We start from the raw sequence: 18,536 nt of genomic DNA, 5'->3' as shown, positions 1-18,536 counted from the left end.
GATTCTGGTGAGAAATCCGATGAGGATGACGGTGAAAGAGTGATGAACGGAGGAAGACGATGATGAGGTTGTTAGAGAACGAGCTTATCTTCGCTCTGATACCATATCAGTAAATAAACTCATTCACATTAATTATGAAATGTACAAGTGTGCTGGTTTATATACAAACTCAATGTGACTAACCAGAAGCCTTAACAGGAGACTAACTATACCAAACTGTACAGACTCAATTGAACCAATCTATACATGATGATATATACATAATAAGCTCAAGTAACCCTCTCAGCACAAGGCGGGATCAGAGAGCAATAAAAGAAGAAGAAGAAGAAGTCATTTTCGATTTCTCCGAACCCTCCTCTTTCCTGGCTGGGGTTTTGAAATTGATCGGAGAAAAGGTCTTTTTGGAAACAAGAAATTATACATTCATTTATTCACTGTTTGGATGTCGGTTTATCTCAGCTCCGATATTTTTGTCCATGCCGCCCATTTTTATTTTTCGCATCAATTTGAATAAACAAAAACTTTTAAAGTGTACATAAAACAATTTAATTAGTGTATATTTAGATCGTTAACAACAAATGTACTAAGGGTAAGGGATATTAAAAGGGAAATTATCTTGATCTTTAAAAATTACTACAATGTTTGAAAAGGATATATCTGATCGTTTGAAAACATTTGTTCTGTGGCTGTAATTAAATGAGGAATTAGGGGTTAAAAATAAAAACGGAGAGAAAAAGTGTTTGTTAGCTAGCTTCGCCGACGACCTAATAACATATACAAACACGGCGAGAAAGCTTTGAAAAAAATCTGCTTCAATGGCGCCTCTTAAGATAACGGGCGCTGTTGTCGCAGCGGCGACGATGGTGATGCTTTCTTACTGCTACTTGGGCTTCTTCCGATTCTCGGATAAGTTAGAATCTTGCTCCTCCTCTAAGACGAAGACGAAGACGAAGACGAAGAAAGAGAAGCTGAGTACGAGAAACGGACTCGTAGATGCCATTGGCAATACTCCTCTCATTCGTATCAATAGCCTCTCCGAGGCTACTGGGTGTGAGGTTTTTTCTCGATTTTCTTTACTAATTAGCATTTATGAGTAGAAGAAAAAAAAAAGACATAAACTTTGATTCTATTTTGTTATGTTCAGATTCTTGGCAAGTGCGAGTTTTTGAATCCAGGAGGTAGCGTTAAAGACAGAGTTGCCGTCAAAATCATTGAAGAGGTATGTATACTCTCTTGAGGTTTCATCTATTAGTAATGTCGGTGATTGAAATCATCAGCTTGGTTGCAATGGTTAAGAAGCTGGTCCAAGAACTTCGACTTTCTAAGAACATGGTTTTTTCTTTTTTTTTGTTTTTGTTGTTTAGGCTTTGGAATCTGGTAAGCTATTTCCGGGCGGAATCGTAACTGAAGGTAGTGCTGGGAGTACTGCCATTAGCCTTGCCACAGTTGCTCCGGCTTATGGGTGTCAGTGTCATGTTGTTATACCTGATGATGCTGCTATTGAAAAGGTTTCATGATCATACTTACTCTCTCTCTCTCTTCTGTGCCTTTATACATATATAGTTACTTTTGTATCGTTTTTGACTTGGTTTTAGTCTCAAATAATTGAGGCCCTTGGAGCTACCGTTGAGAGGGTGAGGCCAGTGTCTATTACTCACAAAGATCACTTTGTCAACATTGCTAGGCGACGGGCTGACGAAGCAAAAGAGTTAGCATCATCAAAGAGAAGACTAGCCAGCGGAATCAATGTCGCACACCAGGGAAAAACTAATGGTTGCACAGCTGAGGAAGAGAAAGAGCCTTCCTTATTCTCGGAGTCAGTTACAGGTGGCTTCTTTGCAGATCAATTTGAAAACTTGGCAAATTATAGGGCTCATTATGAAGGTACTGGCCCTGAGATATGGCAACAGACTCATGGTAACATCGATGCCTTTGTGGCTGCCGCGGGAACAGGCGGTACTTTAGCTGGCGTTTCAAGGTTCCTTCAGGTATGCACTTAATTTGGGATTGTACTTAATCACAGCTGCATGAATGATACGTTATAAACAAACAAAAGAAAATAGGTTAATAAAGTTGTTGTTCTTTAAACAGGAAAAGAATGAAAAGGTTAAATGCTTCCTGATAGATCCTCCTGGGTCTGGTCTGTACAACAAAGTAACAAGGGGAGTGATGTACACAAGAGAGGAAGCTGAGGGACGTCGACTGAAAAACCCATTTGATACAATAACAGAAGGGATTGGGATCAATAGGCTCACTCAGAATTTCCTCATGGCAAAAATTGACGGCGGTTTCCGTGGTACTGATAAAGAAGCCGTTGAGATGTCGAGGTAACGTTCATACTTCATATATGTTTTGAAAAAACACTGGGTTTAGTAAAGGTTCTTAAATTATGTTTCCAGGTTTCTTCTGAAGAAAGATGGGCTCTTTGTTGGAAGCTCCTCGGCTATGAACTGTGTTGGGGCAGTGAGGGTGGCTCAAGCCCTTGGTCCTGGTCACACAATTGTCACCATTCTTTGCGATAGCGGGATGAGACATCTAAGCAAGTTTCATGACCCTCAGTACTTGGCTCTGTACGGGTTGACACCAACCGCAGTCGGATTAGAGTTCCTCGGCATCAAGTGAAATGACATCTTTTAACATTAAGATAGGTTTCAGATTCATCAAGCCAGCATTGTTGAAACCTTGCTGTGATTTCGTTGGCACCAGGGTAACATATTCTTTGTAGCTCTACGAAGGACTCTACATTTATAGACAAAGCTATGTCTGGATTCAACGGAAGAAAGTCAAAGCAACAATGCATGTGTCTGACCTCTGAGACTCCCATAACTACTACATCTTACACACGTCTTCTATATTGTCCACAAGTCATATATGACGTAATGGGCTCCCTTACCAGATACAGGACAACATGTTATCATAAACCTGTCTTTGTACTCATTGGAATCTTGTCTTTGTTCAAATGCATTCGATTTGAAAGGTCATGATATAGAGAGTCCTGTTGTGTAAGGTCTGATGACTCCATGCGATCTATTTGTCGCGATCAGTATTGACAATACTATGTGATCTATCCACAAATTATTGCATTCATGTGTTTGTTTTTAGTAAGTTTTAACTGCCCAAAATATAAAACAAACATTTGGAATCAAACTATATATGACTTTCATGTTGAGTTGACAAAATTTCTTTCGAAAAAAGACACGATGCCTTTGATAAGAAATGGAATGTGGTTAGTTAATCCCAGCAGCTTCGACTTTAACTCTATTTGCCAAAAAAGCATCGATCAAATCCGATGCTTTATCAGTCTTCTCTCTTCTCTCAGTCTCAGGGCTTGCCTCCCCTTTTGGGTCGGGTCGTGTTCTTGATTTGACACCAACTGTTTCAGCTTGGTCAGAGAATAGGACCTTTGAGATATGTGAGCTGCAAATCTCTTTGTAGGCTTCGTAGTCTGCAGCGCCAGTCTTCCCTCCTTCAAGGATCTTGGAGAGAGGGTGAATTACCGTGACAGGACCATCGTCTGACTCCAGCTGCTCCTTGATCTTAAGGAACTCTGAAACGAGTTCTGAGTTCTTGAACAAGACGAAAACAGCAGTGTCGTCCAAGTGGTAGACAGAAGTGACGGAAGTCGAACCAAAGGCTTTGCAGATGCATTCTTTGATCTCTCTAGCGTTGAGTTTTCGTGGGAAGTTCCAGATGAGGACTATCTTCTCGTATTTAAACTTTGAGACTCGCCAGTTCTCGGCATTACTATGGCTTGCTCGAAAGTCGATGATATCTCCTCTTGCCCAGCTTAGATAAAGACGGTTAATGTACTTTTCAAGTTTCTCGTCCTGGGCAATGTTCACTGATGGATGGTTGAAGTCGAAGCCTAGATGACTACACGCCTGTGCGAAGATGCAACCTGTCATGAAAGCATCATAGCCAGCTTCGTGTTTGCCTCCTGCATTCCACTTAGAACACCTGAAACAGAGGAAATAAGTTTAGCCAGAATGCAATAGAAACGTCCATGCTAAGAATAGAAGAGGAACACAAACCTAACGTTATCTACTTGGACGTCAATCTTGACACGCTGCTGAAGGAAGGAGTCAGAGCCTCGAGAAGGAAGCTCGACTTGTGGACATAAGGAGGAGAAGGCAGAGGATAGTGATGTACTGGACTTCTTCATCCTCTGATGCAACATTGGATTCACGTTTACGAGTATTTTGGTGTCAACAATGTAAGGAAAGTGGTCCCTAATGGAGGCCACGAATTCCTCAGCTGTGGAAGGAAGAGGTCCCACAAATTTGCTGTATACATGTGCAATATCCAGGATAGAATTGTGGCCGACGATCAACTTCTTCTCCGAAGAAAGCAGATCAATCACTTGACGGAACCCGATTGCAGATTGTATTTTTCTTTCGGCCACTCCCTTTCGTTCATCCTTTGCCTCCTTCTGTAAAATACTTACAATAATAATATGAGATCAAAGTAAGCTTTTAAGCAGAAGAATCAGTGACTGCTAGATAATATCTCGAGCTTGAACTTTGCTATCAATCTATCATCAAATTAATTCACTCCATCACTGTCATCAGTAAAGATCCAAGGACATATGTATCTAAATGGTAACAAATCTTTGCAGCAAGTGTAAATGGTATATATTACCAAGAGATTTGCCTTGTCAGATTGTGAATCAGTGTACACAACAAAGTCTTGTGAACAAGAAGAACTTTTATCATTCGCATGTATGTAGACAAGATCTCTAAAATGCTTTCCTAAAACCTGTAAAAGCCAAATCCAGAGCCAAAGTATATAAATAAAATAACAGTAGTGTGAAGATAAATTAATCTGAGAACAAAAAGGCATTACCAATCTAATAACTCTGAGCTGATGAGAAGTGAAACCCTTGAGAGAAAGAGCCGGACGCATGTGATAGAACACAGTTTCAGTACTCTGAGTTGAGCTCCCCGGAGACTCAGAAGATGCATTCCGACAGTGTAAGAGATCAGACCGCCACTCATTAAGCTTATTCTTCATCCTTTCAGCAAAAAGAACATGAGCCAATCGCACCAACTTGAAATCATCTGCTTCAACCACACCTTCCTCGTCGTATAGCATTTTGATTGCATCTTCCTCTTGTCGTCTGGACAAATAAGAGATTCCTGGGATTACTCAAATAATGTGAGAATTCGAGGCAGAGTAAGACAGTATATGTGAGAATCCCTAGGAGAAAGAAGGCAAGGCACCTTCATGGATGCAGGTGTTGAAATCAAATTGATACTTAGCAAGGAAGTCAATGGATGTGGTCTGGCAGAGAAACTCTTGGCGAGGAAAAATGAAGAAGTTGTGCCTGCGCCATAAACCAACCCAATGTAATGAAGTTACATACAGAAATGAACACTAGACACCTAGAGAGAGAGAGAGAGAGAGAGAGACTAACTAACGGGTGAGAGACGAATGAGTGAGTGTGAGAATCCCATCGGAAGGGACAGACTCCGAACTGAACGACTGCGAATTTCTCGGCCGAGTCTTTCACTTTGAGGTATCTGACGTCGTAGCGGTCAAACTCCAACGAGTCTCGCCACGGAGCGCTCGTCACGCCAGTCATCTCGAGGTCTATCGCCACGAAATCAGCTGCCTTCACATGCGTACGCAGGTCATTAAGCGTTCTTTCGAAGTTCGATCTCGTCACGTGTTTCAACGGGAAAGCCTCCGTCGTCGGAGTTGTGGCTATCTCCGCCGCCGAGGACAAGCAGAAGAAGCGTGAACGAATCAAAGCACTGCCGAGGGGTCTCAAGGGCCATCGCTTGTGCCGCCGCATTTTTTTTTAACCGAGAAAATGGCAGTTGGCTCCCCATTTTTAGGTTTTTTTTTTGACGATAAAACGGTGCCGTTTGCCCACATTCAACCTTTCGAGTATCGAAATTTCACAGTAAATCAAAACGGTAACCATTTCTCTTTACATGGCTTGAAACGGCGCGATTGGTTTTTCCTGTTATTATTGTCAAACAACTTTCCCCTGCTCAGTTCCTTGTTAATATATGTTTCTTCAGGACATGATCTTGAGATGATATTGCATATATTTGCACATTCATTGATTTCCTTTCCTTGAGATGATCATCTCTTTTTGATATATCATTTACTACCCTACCATTTGCTGCTAACAGATCACAAGAAATTTTACTCTCTTTTTTTGTTATCTACTAGGTGTCGTAAAAAAATTTAAAATATTTTTTAACAGATAAATATAAATTATATTTTAAAATAAATTTTTATTAATATTGTAAATTTTCTTTTTCGTATCAATTTTTTAATATAAATTTGATTTAATTAAACATAAAAATTATATTTAAAAATATGCATGTATATATTTGAAATTATAATCTTAGATAGATTTTTATATCTTTTTTTTATTTAAATCTATTAAATAAATTTGTAAAAGTTGCATAATTACCAAAAATTAAAATTAAACAATATTTATAAAATTTGTAGATATATAAGAAAATAATGATTTTACGATTAAATTTTTATCATTTTCTAAAAAAATTGTATACATTTTTGAAAATTTTAGTAATAAAAATTTATAATTTAAAAATATATAATTAAATTATATTTCGAAATTTATAATGCCATATTTGAATATATTTATTTTAATGATGATTTATGAGTTATTCCCATATTCTTAAAAAAAATTCCAAAAATATAAATTGACATTAAATGTAATATATGAGTTATTACTATATTTTAAAAAGTTTACCAAAAATATATATTAACATTAAATGCAATTGTCCATGTCATATTAAGTTATAAGACATGTCATCAATTTTAGTAGTCATGCATATTTGTTTTGTGAAATTAATTGTAGAAAGTACATGTGACAAAATCACTTCGCAAATATAGCATAGGAGGTTAATACCTCAAGTTAATATCTTTAATCCCTTTTTGCTTGTCATTCAGAATGATGTGAGCGACATACTCGACCTCACATTTAGCATGGACACAGATGAGGAAAACACACATTATTTACGAAAAGACAGAGGTGTGTGATAATAGATTCAAAATCTTATTGAATTAATTTTTTTTTTTTTACTGAAAAAGGTGACGGACTATGAGCTAAAACTTGGAGGAAGAAAGGGTAACAGAGGAACAAAACATGAATATGTTGTTGACCTTGTGGCCGGACACATACTTATACTCTCTCCGTTTCATATTAAGTGTCGTTTTAGAGAATTTTTTTCGTTACAAAATAAGTGTCGTTTTCGATTTTCAGTGCAAAATTTATTAATTTTATGCAAAATTTATTTTTCTATTGGTTGAAATATGGTTAGATGTATAGGTAATATTGTTTTTTATAGTAAATGTACAAAATTAATTATTTTATTAATCTGTGTGCTGAAACCTAAAACAACACTTATAATGAAACAAATGAGTAAATGTTATTCGGCCTCAAATCAACACCTTCGTAGAAGGCTTTAATGAGTTGATACCTCGTGAGCTCGTATCCATTTTTAATGATAAAGAGCTCGAGCTCCTAATCAGCGGATTGCCTGAGATTGACTGTAAGTTGGATCATGTTGTTTGCGTGTATTTAGTTATGCGTTTGATTATTTATAAAAATCTCTTGTTTTTTTGGCAGTCGGTGATCTTACAGCCAATACACCGAGTACACCAGCTACACGGCAGGATCCCATGTTATTCATTGGTTCTGGGAGGTCGTTAAAGCTTTTAGCAAAGAATACATAGCTAGATTTCTTTAATTTGTCACCGGAACATGAAAGGTAAAAACCCAAATATTTTTTTTAGTAGCTTTCACCTGGAATTACATTTCCTTGTTGGTGATTGTCATTATCCCGCATGCATGCATCTCTTTTTTTTTTTTTTTTTTTTTTGATTAACCTGGAGGTATCACAACCCCAGGGAACTAACCCCTCGGCGCGAGGCAGCCCATTTGTTACTATGGGAATTAGATACCCAATTGTCTGGCCAAACACTTGGGCATATCTGAGGGGGAGGATCGAACCCGCGGCCCTTAGGACCAACGAATTCGCCTCGCGCCACTCGACGACAAGCGCTTGGTTTGCATGCATCTCTTGCTCTTTTGTTTGACGAGAGTGGGTGTGCTTCTCTTTTGTTTTACAGGTTCCTTTCGAAGGTTTCAAGGCACTGCAAGGTATTTCTGGCCCTCAGAGATTACAAATCCACAAAGGATATGGAGCTCCAGAGCGGCTGCCATCAGCTCATACATGCTTCGATAGAAATCATTTACATAAGCATTTACTAATCATATAAACGGTTAATTCATCGGCTTAAATTCTCAATGGCCTACATGTATTTTTGTTCTGTGTTGCAGTTTTAACCAATTAGACCTTCCAGAGTATCAATCTAAGGAACAACTTGAGGAACGCATGTACTTGCCACTCACGAAGCCAGTGAAGGTTTCGGGTTTGCTTGAACAAAGCTTATCATTACGGCATCGCCCATGAAGCCATCATGGTTCGCCCGGCCACTGGGTGAACAGGAAATCGACACGTGGACTGAAAATGTAGACTGCTAACACGAAACTAGTCTTCACCCAATTATGTGGAGGCCAGGATACCCAATGTATAATTAAAAAAAAGAACAAAGCTTCTCGAAATAAAAAGACTGTAGAATGAATAAAAAACTCTAGGACTTTTTTTTTCTGGCATGTATGGTTGTTGGTATTAGAAGACTTTTCTCTTTAGATTTTGTAAAGCAAAAATCTTTAACATAGAAGAAGAAATGCTTTAAATTTTGGTGCCCTTATATTTCATCACAGAAACATAGTGCCAGTAGACAAAGCTTAAGACAAAATGATCCGAGTGTCTTCACTGTCAGTGGCATGTCTTCCCTTTAGTCTTTGACGTGAAGACACTCGGATACATTGAAACTCTCTTTTTCGAAGCTGGTGTTTTTTTTTACTTTATTAGCAAATGGTTGGTGTTGATTAGTCAAAAGCTAACAAGGTTAATTTTCTTATCTAATCTTAGAGAGTGCTGAATCACCAAACCGCGTGACACATGATGTGTATATATTACATAACTGTTGTGCTCAGATCATGTGTATTTTTTTTCGCACCACAAGAACACGGCTAGGCTATAAGCATTAGCTGCGGCAGCCACGTATCCAAACAGGATAAACCACCAGCTCGAAACCTGGATTCAATGACCATATCAGTCTAAGTTTAAACCCAAAACATAAAAAAACAGAGGAAAGCCTTTGAATAAACAGAGAGAAGTCAAAACAGAGAGGTACTGAACTTGGTGCCCAGAGGCCATAGCAACAGTAACCAACTATCAATCCTAAACCGATCTTTCCTTGACCAAACAAAACCGGACTATACTCTGAAAGCAGAATTTGGAAGTTACCCTCTGACCATCTCTCCTCTGCTGCCCCAGCATTTGATGCAAATTGGTTGGCGCCACGCCAAGAAATGCTTTCTTTTTAGGTGTCAGGTACGCTGATTTCCATCCCCGGCACTGAATTGATAAACCGATAATTATGTCTTCTACAGGGCAACCGTATTTAACACCCATCTGCCCATTGAAACAAACAAAAACTCTGTTTTACTTGTGGTGCAAGTAAGTGGAGTATTATTGATTATTAATCACTGCCTCTCACCTCTTTTCGTGAGTGCAGCTTGCGAGAGCCTTGATCATCTCAGGCTCTAAAATATCCTCAGATTCTTCTTCTCCGTATTTTTTTTCCACGGATGACATCTCTTCTGTCTGTGAAAGCAGCCAGTCCCAATGTAAAACGGTCCGCCCTTTCCATCCAATCCATTGAACTCCACCTTTTATTTTATTAACACAAAGTTTAGTTCACGGTAGAATCAATCAAATCAATAAAATGAAAACTCAGGAACCTTACATGCGCTACTACAACACTCATCATGCTTCCATTCCTTGTAAGATTATCATAAAACTGAGGGAACTGCACGAAAGCAATATCTTTTCCCTCCTTCTCATCAAGTAGGATGCAGAGTGCGTCGCGTGCTGACTTTGAGTTGTTTGAGTACATATCCCAATCCAAGTTTAGTATGAATCTCCCACCGCTGATCTTCCAAGACACCCGTAACTGCCAGAGACATAAAAACGAAACCCATGTTTGCCTTGGTAGACAAGTAAGCAGCTGGAGATCTCGGCTCCACGTCGAACTTCTTACAAAACGGAACCCATGTATTAGCAAACTCAGCTGCTTCCGCGAGAGAGCGTAAAACGTGAGCTGATGAGATCCACCGTCGTCCGAGAGATACACGGCGAGTTTCTCCGGTGGGTAATCGAGAGCTAACACGGATAAGACTGTGTTGACCACCATCGACGGCGGCTCGATCACCGGATCCGCCGTGCAGACGAAAACGTCGAGCCTCGGGAGATCGTTACCGTACCTCTGGGAGAGTGTATCGGCGAAGGTGAATCGCCAAAACGGATTCCAACGGACAGATTGTACTATTAACCAATACAAACCCAACCAAATCTCCAAAATGAACATAACCAACCGGATCAATCGAACGTAACTGGTTTGGTGCGATCGCTCTGTAGAACCAAATCCAACATATACAGCCGAAAACAGAGGCCGCGAAAACCCGGAACGCAATCACTCCGCCGGTCCTCTTCCTGGTCACAAAAAGCGGTTCGAGATCGCCTTCGTGAACCGGAATAAACCGGTAGCTTTTGGACATTGTCAAAAATGTAACGCGGACTCCGAGGTTGTCACTGACGATGTCACTGGGATCGTCAGCAAACTATGTTTCCATTTCAGTCAAGATGGTGACAGCAAACTATGTTTCTACTATTCTAAGGATCAAAGATTAGACTTGTCGTTTGGTATGTAATGAAAATGATCAGTTAGTTGGCAGTTTAAAAAAGCCAATGTTTAGCACATGGGTAGTGACAATATTGAGAAGATTGACAAAGTGAATTAGAATTTTTGTTTTTTTTTTATGGTATTGAATCATGTGAAAAATCAGCATGAATGGGTATGTATGCTTCATGAATCATGATGCTGCTGCAGAGGTAATCGAAGACAAAGGGGGACTCTGATAATATCAAAGAACACTTGAAAAACTGTACTAATAGACTTCAAGAAAGATGACTCTTTGCTCTCCAAGTATTTTGTTAAGTGGAGCGAGAATTAAGAAAGCTACATCCGTCTTGTATTAAAAGTGTGAAATTATGAAGACATTAAAGAAATGACCCCTTAATAGAAATGAGTTCCATATATATATTATAGATCATAAGCATACACAGGAAATTGAGTTTTTTCTTTTCTTTTTGTTGCAATAAAACTTGCATCCACCTACCTGATGCAAGCAAACAAATCTAGTAATACAGTCCTTGGAGATGCTCAACAAGTAGAGGTTGATTCTTATCTTAAAATTACTCTGCTGCTTGCTCATAGACATATTACAACCACAGAAAACTCTGCTTCTTGTATCAAATATAAGGCGAGGAGAAATCAGACCTTCTGGTCACATCCAAGCTTCTGGAACTCAGATTCTAAGGTATCGAATATCTTGGTGCCTTCCGTGGCCGGCTCAGGGAACCTAACGTGGACCGAACCATGTCTGATGGGTGCACTCGACGGCCCTTTAACCAGCGCCTGTTGCTTCACATAACTGTAGAGCTCTTGGTGGAAAGAGTGATCCAAAGAGAAACAGTTGTCTTCTGTTCCATTTGAGATGTGCCTACCAGATCCAGACCCTTCCCTTCTACAGAAATGTGGCAATGACTCATAGTCCATTACCTGCATGCATTACGTTTCTTTTCAGTCTTGTTGTTGCACAAGAGAGGGCAATCGAATTGAATAGAATTGAATACCTTAAGCAACTCATCTTTACCGCAGCCTTTGAGAACTTGAATCTTCTTCTTTGTCCTCTCTTGCAGCAGAGGCTTTATGGTTTTCCAGCAAGCAGAAAATATGTAGGGGACATTGACTATATAATACGTCTCCGTCTTCTCTGGGTAGTTTAAATCGTCTATTGTGGTTATAGTAGTCATTAACTGCAGCAAACAAAACGTGATGTGATGGAAAAAATACACACACTACAAGTTCCTAATAGTTCATTACCTTAATTTGACTTAAAGCTGAAAGCTTTAGACCAGACATATCCAAAATTTTCAAACAAGTGGAGATAGGTCGTCCCTGTTTCTTTGTAGCAGATGGCTATACAGAAAAGAAGAAAAACCACACACCATTAGAGAGACTATGAAAGAAAAACAGGTAAACGAAATAGAGTTTTAAATGGTCATTACCAAAACGACACGATCACGGTACTCATTCATTTGAATGTGAGACTGTACATAGTAGTGAACCTGAATGAAGGATCAGAAGAAAGTTATGGTCAAGAGTTTGAACTTCATATAAAGTCTTCTCTGAGTTGGAAGAGGAATATGTAGAGATTAGGCTTACGGAGGCTTTGTCATATGTGCTAAGCCCCACACCAATGGCAATGACAGGGAGACCCTACAAGTTGGTCAAACATGTGTGTTTGATGCTTAGCAGAAGTCAAAGAAATAAGAAAAAGAAACTCAAATAATGTAGAAATAGTAGAGTAGTAAGCTACCTCCTTAGAATAACCAGAGAGACCGACAAGCTGAGAGTCTCTGATTCCTCTGTACAGCTCAACAGGAACGATTGGTTTCTTCATAATTTAAAAAATAAAAAAAAATTACAGGATTAGATGAAAGAGTTCTCAGAAAATAGGAAAAAAAAAAAAAAAGATAGCACAAAACTCACGGTGAGTATGTTGTCAATCTCGTTTTGAGTCCTCCATTCTAAGCAGTCAAGCAACTGTGACAAACTTGCAATCATTAGGGTAAGCCCCCAGAAAAAGGCCGATATAAGAAGAAGAAGAAGAAGAAGAAGAAGAAGAAGGGAATGAAAGCACCATTTTGTGAGATTTGTGGACATTAAAATCTCTGGCTTTAAGAAAGCGCAACAAGGTCTCTGTGGGATACCCTTGATGTATGTTCTGCAAACATAACATACCATTTTTGGTTATTTTTCTCAAGCTATAAAAAGATCCAAGTTGCATTTGACACACCAGTACTGAAAACTCTGGATCAGCCCAATACTGATCTTCTGACTCCACAGATCCATCCAACAACCAACATTGGATCATTTTGAATTTAACCAAATGCAAACAACTTTTAGAGGCAGATTCAAAAATTATAGATCCAGATCAAATACTAATGACACCAGATTGGTTCCAGCTGACCCCCCCACCTCAAAAAAAATAAAAATAAAAAGTTTTTTTTTAATAGAAAAGTTACCAAATCTGAAATAGCAATAAAGAGGTTTGGAGTTGAATCATTATTTCTGAGCATCTAAAGAAAAGAAAGTGTAATCTGACTAACCCGATACGACTCTCTCAGTGATTCATCTTCAACTGTCAATTACCACAAGACAAAAGGAAAAAAAAAAGATTTGAGGATTTAGTCCGTGGTCTTGGAACAAACAAGCAAAAAGCTTAAAAACATAGAAGAGAGAAGACACACACCATCTTCCATCAAAGTACGTAATTGCTTGACTGCTTCCTCACTAGCCATGCTCATTTTCTCTCTATCTCTAGAGAGATCTCGGTTCAGCTCTGATCTTTAGGACAATAGTTCTTCCTCTCAAGGAAGGAAGTGTGATTCAGAAAAAAAGTTCACTTTCTTATTTTTATTTTTTCTCTTTTTTTATGGAGGCGAAGATAAACTTTTTATTTTTTAGAAAGACAGAGAGAGGCCGACAAAAAAAAAAAAAAAAAAAAAAAAAGAGAGACAGAGAGAGAAACCAGTGCTCTCTTTTCTCCAAAGCCTTCCTCTCCCTCCCTCTAGTGAGTTTAGGCAATTATCATCTTCACTTCTCTCCTTGTAATAAAGGGAGAGATTAGGAGATTTTTGATTAACTTATTAATAAAATATTCGATTTTCCATCGTAGCATAAAAACTTATTTTCCATTTTCTGAAATTTCAATATCTTTTCTTTACGAAATTTCTCCACTCAAAAGTCAAGCGAGCATCTAAATTTGGCAGTTTCGCTTTATTTTCCTATCAAAACTTTACTTTTATTTTCTTCGCCTTTTCTTAAATATTTGATGATTCCAGTTAGAATAGAAGTGGACGTTCGGATTTAGTTCGATTCAGATTTTTAAGCTATAAATTTAAGCTTCATTCAAATATTTATAAATTTTAGTTCGAATTCGGTTAAGGTTCGGTTCAAGTTTGGATATTCATTTTAATTATATAAAAAAATAAAATGTTCCAATATATTTTAAAAATCTTTTAAATCCAAAATAAAATAATATATATCATATAAATTTGAATAGTGTATGTTAAGTATCTAAAATTAATGTGAAATTGGTTCAGTTTAGATAATTGGATGAATAATCTGTTGGTATATAAAGTATTTTTGTGTGTTTGAATATTTTAAATAATTACTTTTAACTATTTTCTAAGTATTTTGAATATTGTGAATATTAAATTTAAAATATTAATATATTAATAAAATTGTGATTTGAATATTTGTGGGTACTCATTTCGGATAGGATTTGAGTTTGGTTTTTCAAATACCAAAATTTTAGATTTGTTACAATTTTTTTGAAAATAGTTTGGTTTGTTTTTCTGTGTCCGAGTATTTTATTTTATCTAGCCCTAATTTCAGCAGTAAATATTCTTTCCAGAACAAAAAGGACGTAATTTAATGACATTTATGCACATGCACTTAAAAAAGGCATTCACCCATTACATTAGTATTCTTTTCTCCGTATAAAAGTTCTTTTATTCACCCATTATATTCTAGATGAATGGATTAATACAATTCTTTGATTAATTTACTATGCTTATTATATTCCAGAAAGATGGTTAGGACAGGAAAACAGCTCTGAAACGAGAGCGACTATTGCATGCATGGGAATCTAATTCTGTTGAATTTATTTGTTGATGTCCAATACATACGCACTACTTCAGAAAACAAATCTCATATATATTAATCCCGGACCATTACAACATGTTTTCGTAGCCACGTGTCATCACGAGAATGATTTTTAAAATTGTTAAAAAAATAAATTGGTCCATATAAACATATACTATGTTTTTTATTAAACTAACTATCGAATTAAATAGTAGTGTACAGAAGAATATTTTCCTTTCTTTAAATAAAAGCTACGGCATTACCTAATATTGTTAACATATATATGACAAATAATGATTATTAGTAATACATATTTGATAACAATTTTTCTAACCTCTCTTTTTGTTTAAATTTATAATATTAAAAGAAATTAAACAATCAAATTAAGAGTATAAAAAAAGAAATTTAGATTTTTTTCTTATATGTTATATTTTAAACTTTTAAAAACGACTATAAATTACTAAAAATGGTAAAAGTCCTACATTAAAAACTTTATGATCAATGGTTTAACTTTTTTTTTGTTCAAACAAGATACAAATAACCATATATCGTAGAGGTGTGCGTTCGGATACACGTTCGGGTTCATATCGGGTATTTCAGTATAAAGGTATAGAACCCGTTCGAGTATATCTACACTTCAAGTCGGGTTCGGGTATTTTATGTTCGGGTTCGGATATTTAAATTTTGAAAAATATATTTTAACTTAACTGGCTTTCTAGTTTTTAAAAGATTAAGTTATTAATAGGTTTGAAGATAAAACTTTAAAAATAGAAAGACACTAATTTAGTTGTTGTTTTGAAATTTTAGATGAAACTTTTGTTAATGCAAGAAACAAGAGCTTGATATGCATTTTAAGTGAGTAGCAATGATTTTGTCCATAATTATATGTATATTATCAAGCAATAACCATCATTAATATAAATATTTTGAATAAAATAAGAGAAGTAAACTAGAAATACATGATTAAGTATACTTATGTTTGGTTATCTTCGGATATCTATTCGGGTTCAGATATTACCCGTTCGGATTCATATATTACCCGAACTGGTGAAATAAGTAATTTTTTTTGTTGTTCTAGAATTAGATGATTTTTAGACCGAGTTGGTGAATAAATACTAGACATACATTTATATTTTGAGTCTGCACTTATATTCTATAACAACTTGATATATTAGATTTGAACATTAACCTGTTAATATAGATTGCCCGTGATTTTTTTTTCAAAATTTTTATTCTTAGATATGTATCTGGAGTGAAACTAATTTTTACATATGTCCATTTTTTTTAAATTGAAACTTATGTAATTCACCGAATTCATAGAATAAGTTTAAAAAAAACTTAACTCATATCAATGAAACAAAGACGAGAACGAAAGCACAATTTTATAGAGGTACAAAATGAAATCACTTATGGAGAGTCAATAGTAAACAAATCGAGAGCTAAAAATCTAATCTCCTTTCGTCATTATACAGTCGATATTGCCTATTTGGTTTTGGTGATTTGTGTCAGCCGCAAAATTTAATTTCTTTTTGTGCATATGAAGTCTTAAACATAATAATGAGATGTAATACGTTAACTCTTCAACAACGATGATATATTTAAGAGACCAACATTTGTGTTCGTCATTTTATAATCGATAAAGATTGTAATGTTGCAAAATATTAAAATCATTTAATAAACAAACATTATTATAAAAACTTACCCCGGACATGTGCCGCGGGTTATCATCTAGGTTATTATAAATCAACTAACACTGGTTTTTTAACACAATGCTATAATTAATAAAATTGGCTTGAGATCAGTGCAAAAAAAAAGAGTAACATATAATGGCCAATCTGGGCTTGGTTTTTTATCCAATTGGTTTACATAGTGGACCGTAACAGATTGATCCACTTTGTAGCACTAAATGCGTTACGACCGGATCAGCCGATAATACTTATCAAAAAAAAAAGAAAAAAAAAGAAAAAGATGCGTGCACCCATACAATACAATGGCTTCGCCAAGTAAATAACAATATTTTATGAACAATAAAGCAAATCTGAGATTCAAAGAAAACTTAAGTGTCCACCATCACCGTCAATCATGTGTTAGTTCTCCACATTCATTCACAAAAATTGATAGGAGACCCAACCAAAACCATATGACACACATGCATCGTCAACTATCTTCCCTTACCTTTTTATTTTTGTTTTATTATTTCTGTCCGTTTTCTACTTTATTTTAACTAATACTATCAATTATTTTTATTTAGATTTTAGATACTCTCACAACATATTTCTATATTCCTTTTTCTCTTCCAAATTTGGACCTAACATATGGCATAAGCAAAAAAGAGAAGTAGAAGATCATATTCATTTCCCCAGTATGTGCTTTTTCTTATATTTAAATCCTGAAAAATTATAACTCATCCAAGAGTTTATATTTAATTCAAGTTGTTCTATTAGTCAACATGTATATATAAACACATGCACAAGTAGCATTCTTATGTGCACGCAATTATGCTTGACAGGCTTTTTTAATTGTTAAATACGAATTCACTACAATAAGATGTTCATTTGTTATAGCTGAAGAAAAACTTGATTGTGATGATTTATTCCCGGTATTGATTAATCTGTTAAGGAGACGCAAGTAAGCAAATGCCATTGCAAGACCTCCTTTCAGATTCACTGTCTCAAATGATGACAAGCNACTGATCATCTTTGAGCACTAGTCCACCTAAACCCGTAGTGCATGAATGATACAAGTACTTCAACCATTGCATAAACTTTGATATAAGCTGCATATCTATAATTAATATACAACAAATCAATGAATCAGTTAATAATTATGTAGTAATTAGGACATCTCAATTGGCTACTTAAAAACACTATAATTAAGTACATGAACGCAATAGCTTCCCTGTGAGAATAACAACATATAAGCACCAAAGAAGCAATCATACCATATCTCTTTATGCTTAAACATTGAACCTCCTAAGAACATTCGTGCACCCTGAAACACACATACAAAACAAAGCCTAATCTAAGACATTAAACCTTAATTATATGGAACTTTTGTAAGAATTATATATATATATATATATTTGATATCCACCACTGAAGACCCAACAGGATCGAGAGTCTAAGTGCTTGAACTAATCTTAGCTCATCACATTAGTCTCTAGCTACTATGCCTATTATTTGTAGGTTCTTCCTTCTCTCTCGGCTCCAGGTCAGTCCTATATTCTAGTTTATAGTAATGTAAAACATAACAACATATGTAGGATTTCTCGGTTGATTGTTTTTATCAAAAATTGTACTTAAAGTTGAAGAGTGATTTGATATATATATTTTCAATATAATTATCTCTTTCTTGTCGTTAAAGAAAATATATCAAACTAGAGTACCGACACTACAAGAAAACAGCGGTATTCTGACGGACATTCCGACGGAAAATGAAATCCTCGGAATATACCGAGGAATTTCCGAGGAAATTCCGAGGAAACACAAAATTGGGGTTCCTCGGAAAAAACCGATGAATTCCGAGGAAATATTATAGCCGTTGGAGAGCCGTTGGGGGATTTTACAAAATTCCGAGGAAATTCCGACGAACTAGCCTTTTCCGTCGGAATTCCGTCGGAATTTCCTCGGTATGTCGGCAGGATTTAA

General features: G+C 36.4%; 3 protein-coding genes and 1 pseudogene across 4 annotated transcripts; 1 reads left to right on the top strand and 3 right to left on the bottom strand.

Annotated features, from left to right (window-relative positions):
* Positions 1-766: 766 nt before the first annotated feature.
* LOC106300362 (cysteine synthase 2) lies at positions 767-3,101 on the top strand. Its single transcript, XM_013736492.1, has 6 exons — positions 767-1,055; positions 1,145-1,219; positions 1,365-1,508; positions 1,596-1,988; positions 2,092-2,327; positions 2,400-3,101. The coding sequence occupies exons 1-6, from the start codon at positions 816-818 to the stop codon at positions 2,620-2,622; spliced, it is 1,311 nt and encodes a 436-aa protein (XP_013591946.1). The 5' UTR covers positions 767-815; the 3' UTR covers positions 2,623-3,101.
* LOC106300361 (poly(A)-specific ribonuclease PARN) lies at positions 3,066-5,794 on the bottom strand. The gene is made up of 6 exons (XM_013736491.1): positions 5,418-5,794; positions 5,220-5,323; positions 4,843-5,135; positions 4,639-4,755; positions 4,032-4,429; positions 3,066-3,957 (listed from the first exon to the last, which is right to left on the bottom strand). Exons 1-6 carry the CDS (start codon positions 5,792-5,794, stop codon positions 3,228-3,230), a joined length of 2,019 nt encoding a protein of 672 aa, XP_013591945.1. The 3' UTR covers positions 3,066-3,227.
* A 3,253-nt stretch (positions 5,795-9,047) lies between these two features.
* On the bottom strand, positions 9,048-10,672 carry LOC106297406 (annotated as a pseudogene).
* A 561-nt stretch (positions 10,673-11,233) lies between these two features.
* LOC106296438 (SEC14 cytosolic factor-like) lies at positions 11,234-13,744 on the bottom strand. Of its 2 annotated transcripts, XM_013732571.1 has the most exons (10): positions 13,493-13,744; positions 13,350-13,381; positions 12,881-12,964; positions 12,730-12,783; positions 12,557-12,634; positions 12,403-12,456; positions 12,246-12,305; positions 12,061-12,156; positions 11,811-11,993; positions 11,234-11,736 (listed from the first exon to the last, which is right to left on the bottom strand). In XM_013732571.1, the coding sequence occupies exons 1-10, from the start codon at positions 13,545-13,547 to the stop codon at positions 11,449-11,451; spliced, it is 984 nt and encodes a 327-aa protein (XP_013588025.1). In that variant the 5' UTR covers positions 13,548-13,744; the 3' UTR covers positions 11,234-11,448. The 2 variants fall into 2 exon arrangements, with proteins under 2 accessions (XP_013588025.1, XP_013588026.1); XM_013732572.1 differs by lacking the exons at positions 13,350-13,381; positions 13,493-13,744 and adding an exon at positions 13,037-13,223.
* Positions 13,745-18,536: the final 4,792 nt, after the last annotated feature.

Source organism: Brassica oleracea, chromosome C6, assembly GCF_000695525.1.
Source record: "Brassica oleracea var. oleracea cultivar TO1000 chromosome C6, BOL, whole genome shotgun sequence".
NCBI classification, from domain to species: Eukaryota; Viridiplantae; Streptophyta; class Magnoliopsida; order Brassicales; family Brassicaceae; genus Brassica; species Brassica oleracea.
The sequence above is the reverse complement of the archived record's forward strand: the minus strand, read 5'-3'. Positions and strand labels throughout refer to the sequence as shown.

What these genes read in the sequence shown, in the direction of transcription:
- LOC106296438 (XM_013732571.1), bottom strand. Translation starts at nt 13,547, where the DNA reads ATGAGCATGGCTAGTGAGGAAGCAGTCAAGCAATTACGTACTTTGATG. An exon ending in TCCACAAATCTCACAAAATG is followed by an intron (nt 12,784 to 12,880) that starts GTGCTTTCATTC and finishes AGTTTGTCACAG; the next exon opens with TTGCTTGACTGCTTAGAATG. An exon ending in TCTCTGGTTATTCTAAGGAG is followed by an intron (nt 12,457 to 12,556) that starts GTAGCTTACTAC and finishes ACCAACTTGTAG; the next exon opens with GGTCTCCCTGTCATTGCCAT.
- LOC106300361 (XM_013736491.1), bottom strand. Translation starts at nt 5,794, where the DNA reads ATGCGGCGGCACAAGCGATGGCCCTTGAGACCCCTCGGCAGTGCTTTG. An exon ending in CACTCATTCGTCTCTCACCC is followed by an intron (nt 5,324 to 5,417) that starts GTTAGTTAGTCT and finishes TTTATGGCGCAG; the next exon opens with GCACAACTTCTTCATTTTTC. An exon ending in CAACACCTGCATCCATGAAG is followed by an intron (nt 5,136 to 5,219) that starts GTGCCTTGCCTT and finishes GAGTAATCCCAG; the next exon opens with GAATCTCTTATTTGTCCAGA.
- LOC106300362 (XM_013736492.1), top strand. Translation starts at nt 816, where the DNA reads ATGGCGCCTCTTAAGATAACGGGCGCTGTTGTCGCAGCGGCGACGATG. An exon ending in CCGTCAAAATCATTGAAGAG is followed by an intron (nt 1,220 to 1,364) that starts GTATGTATACTC and finishes TTTGTTGTTTAG; the next exon opens with GCTTTGGAATCTGGTAAGCT. An exon ending in ATGATGCTGCTATTGAAAAG is followed by an intron (nt 1,509 to 1,595) that starts GTTTCATGATCA and finishes ACTTGGTTTTAG; the next exon opens with TCTCAAATAATTGAGGCCCT.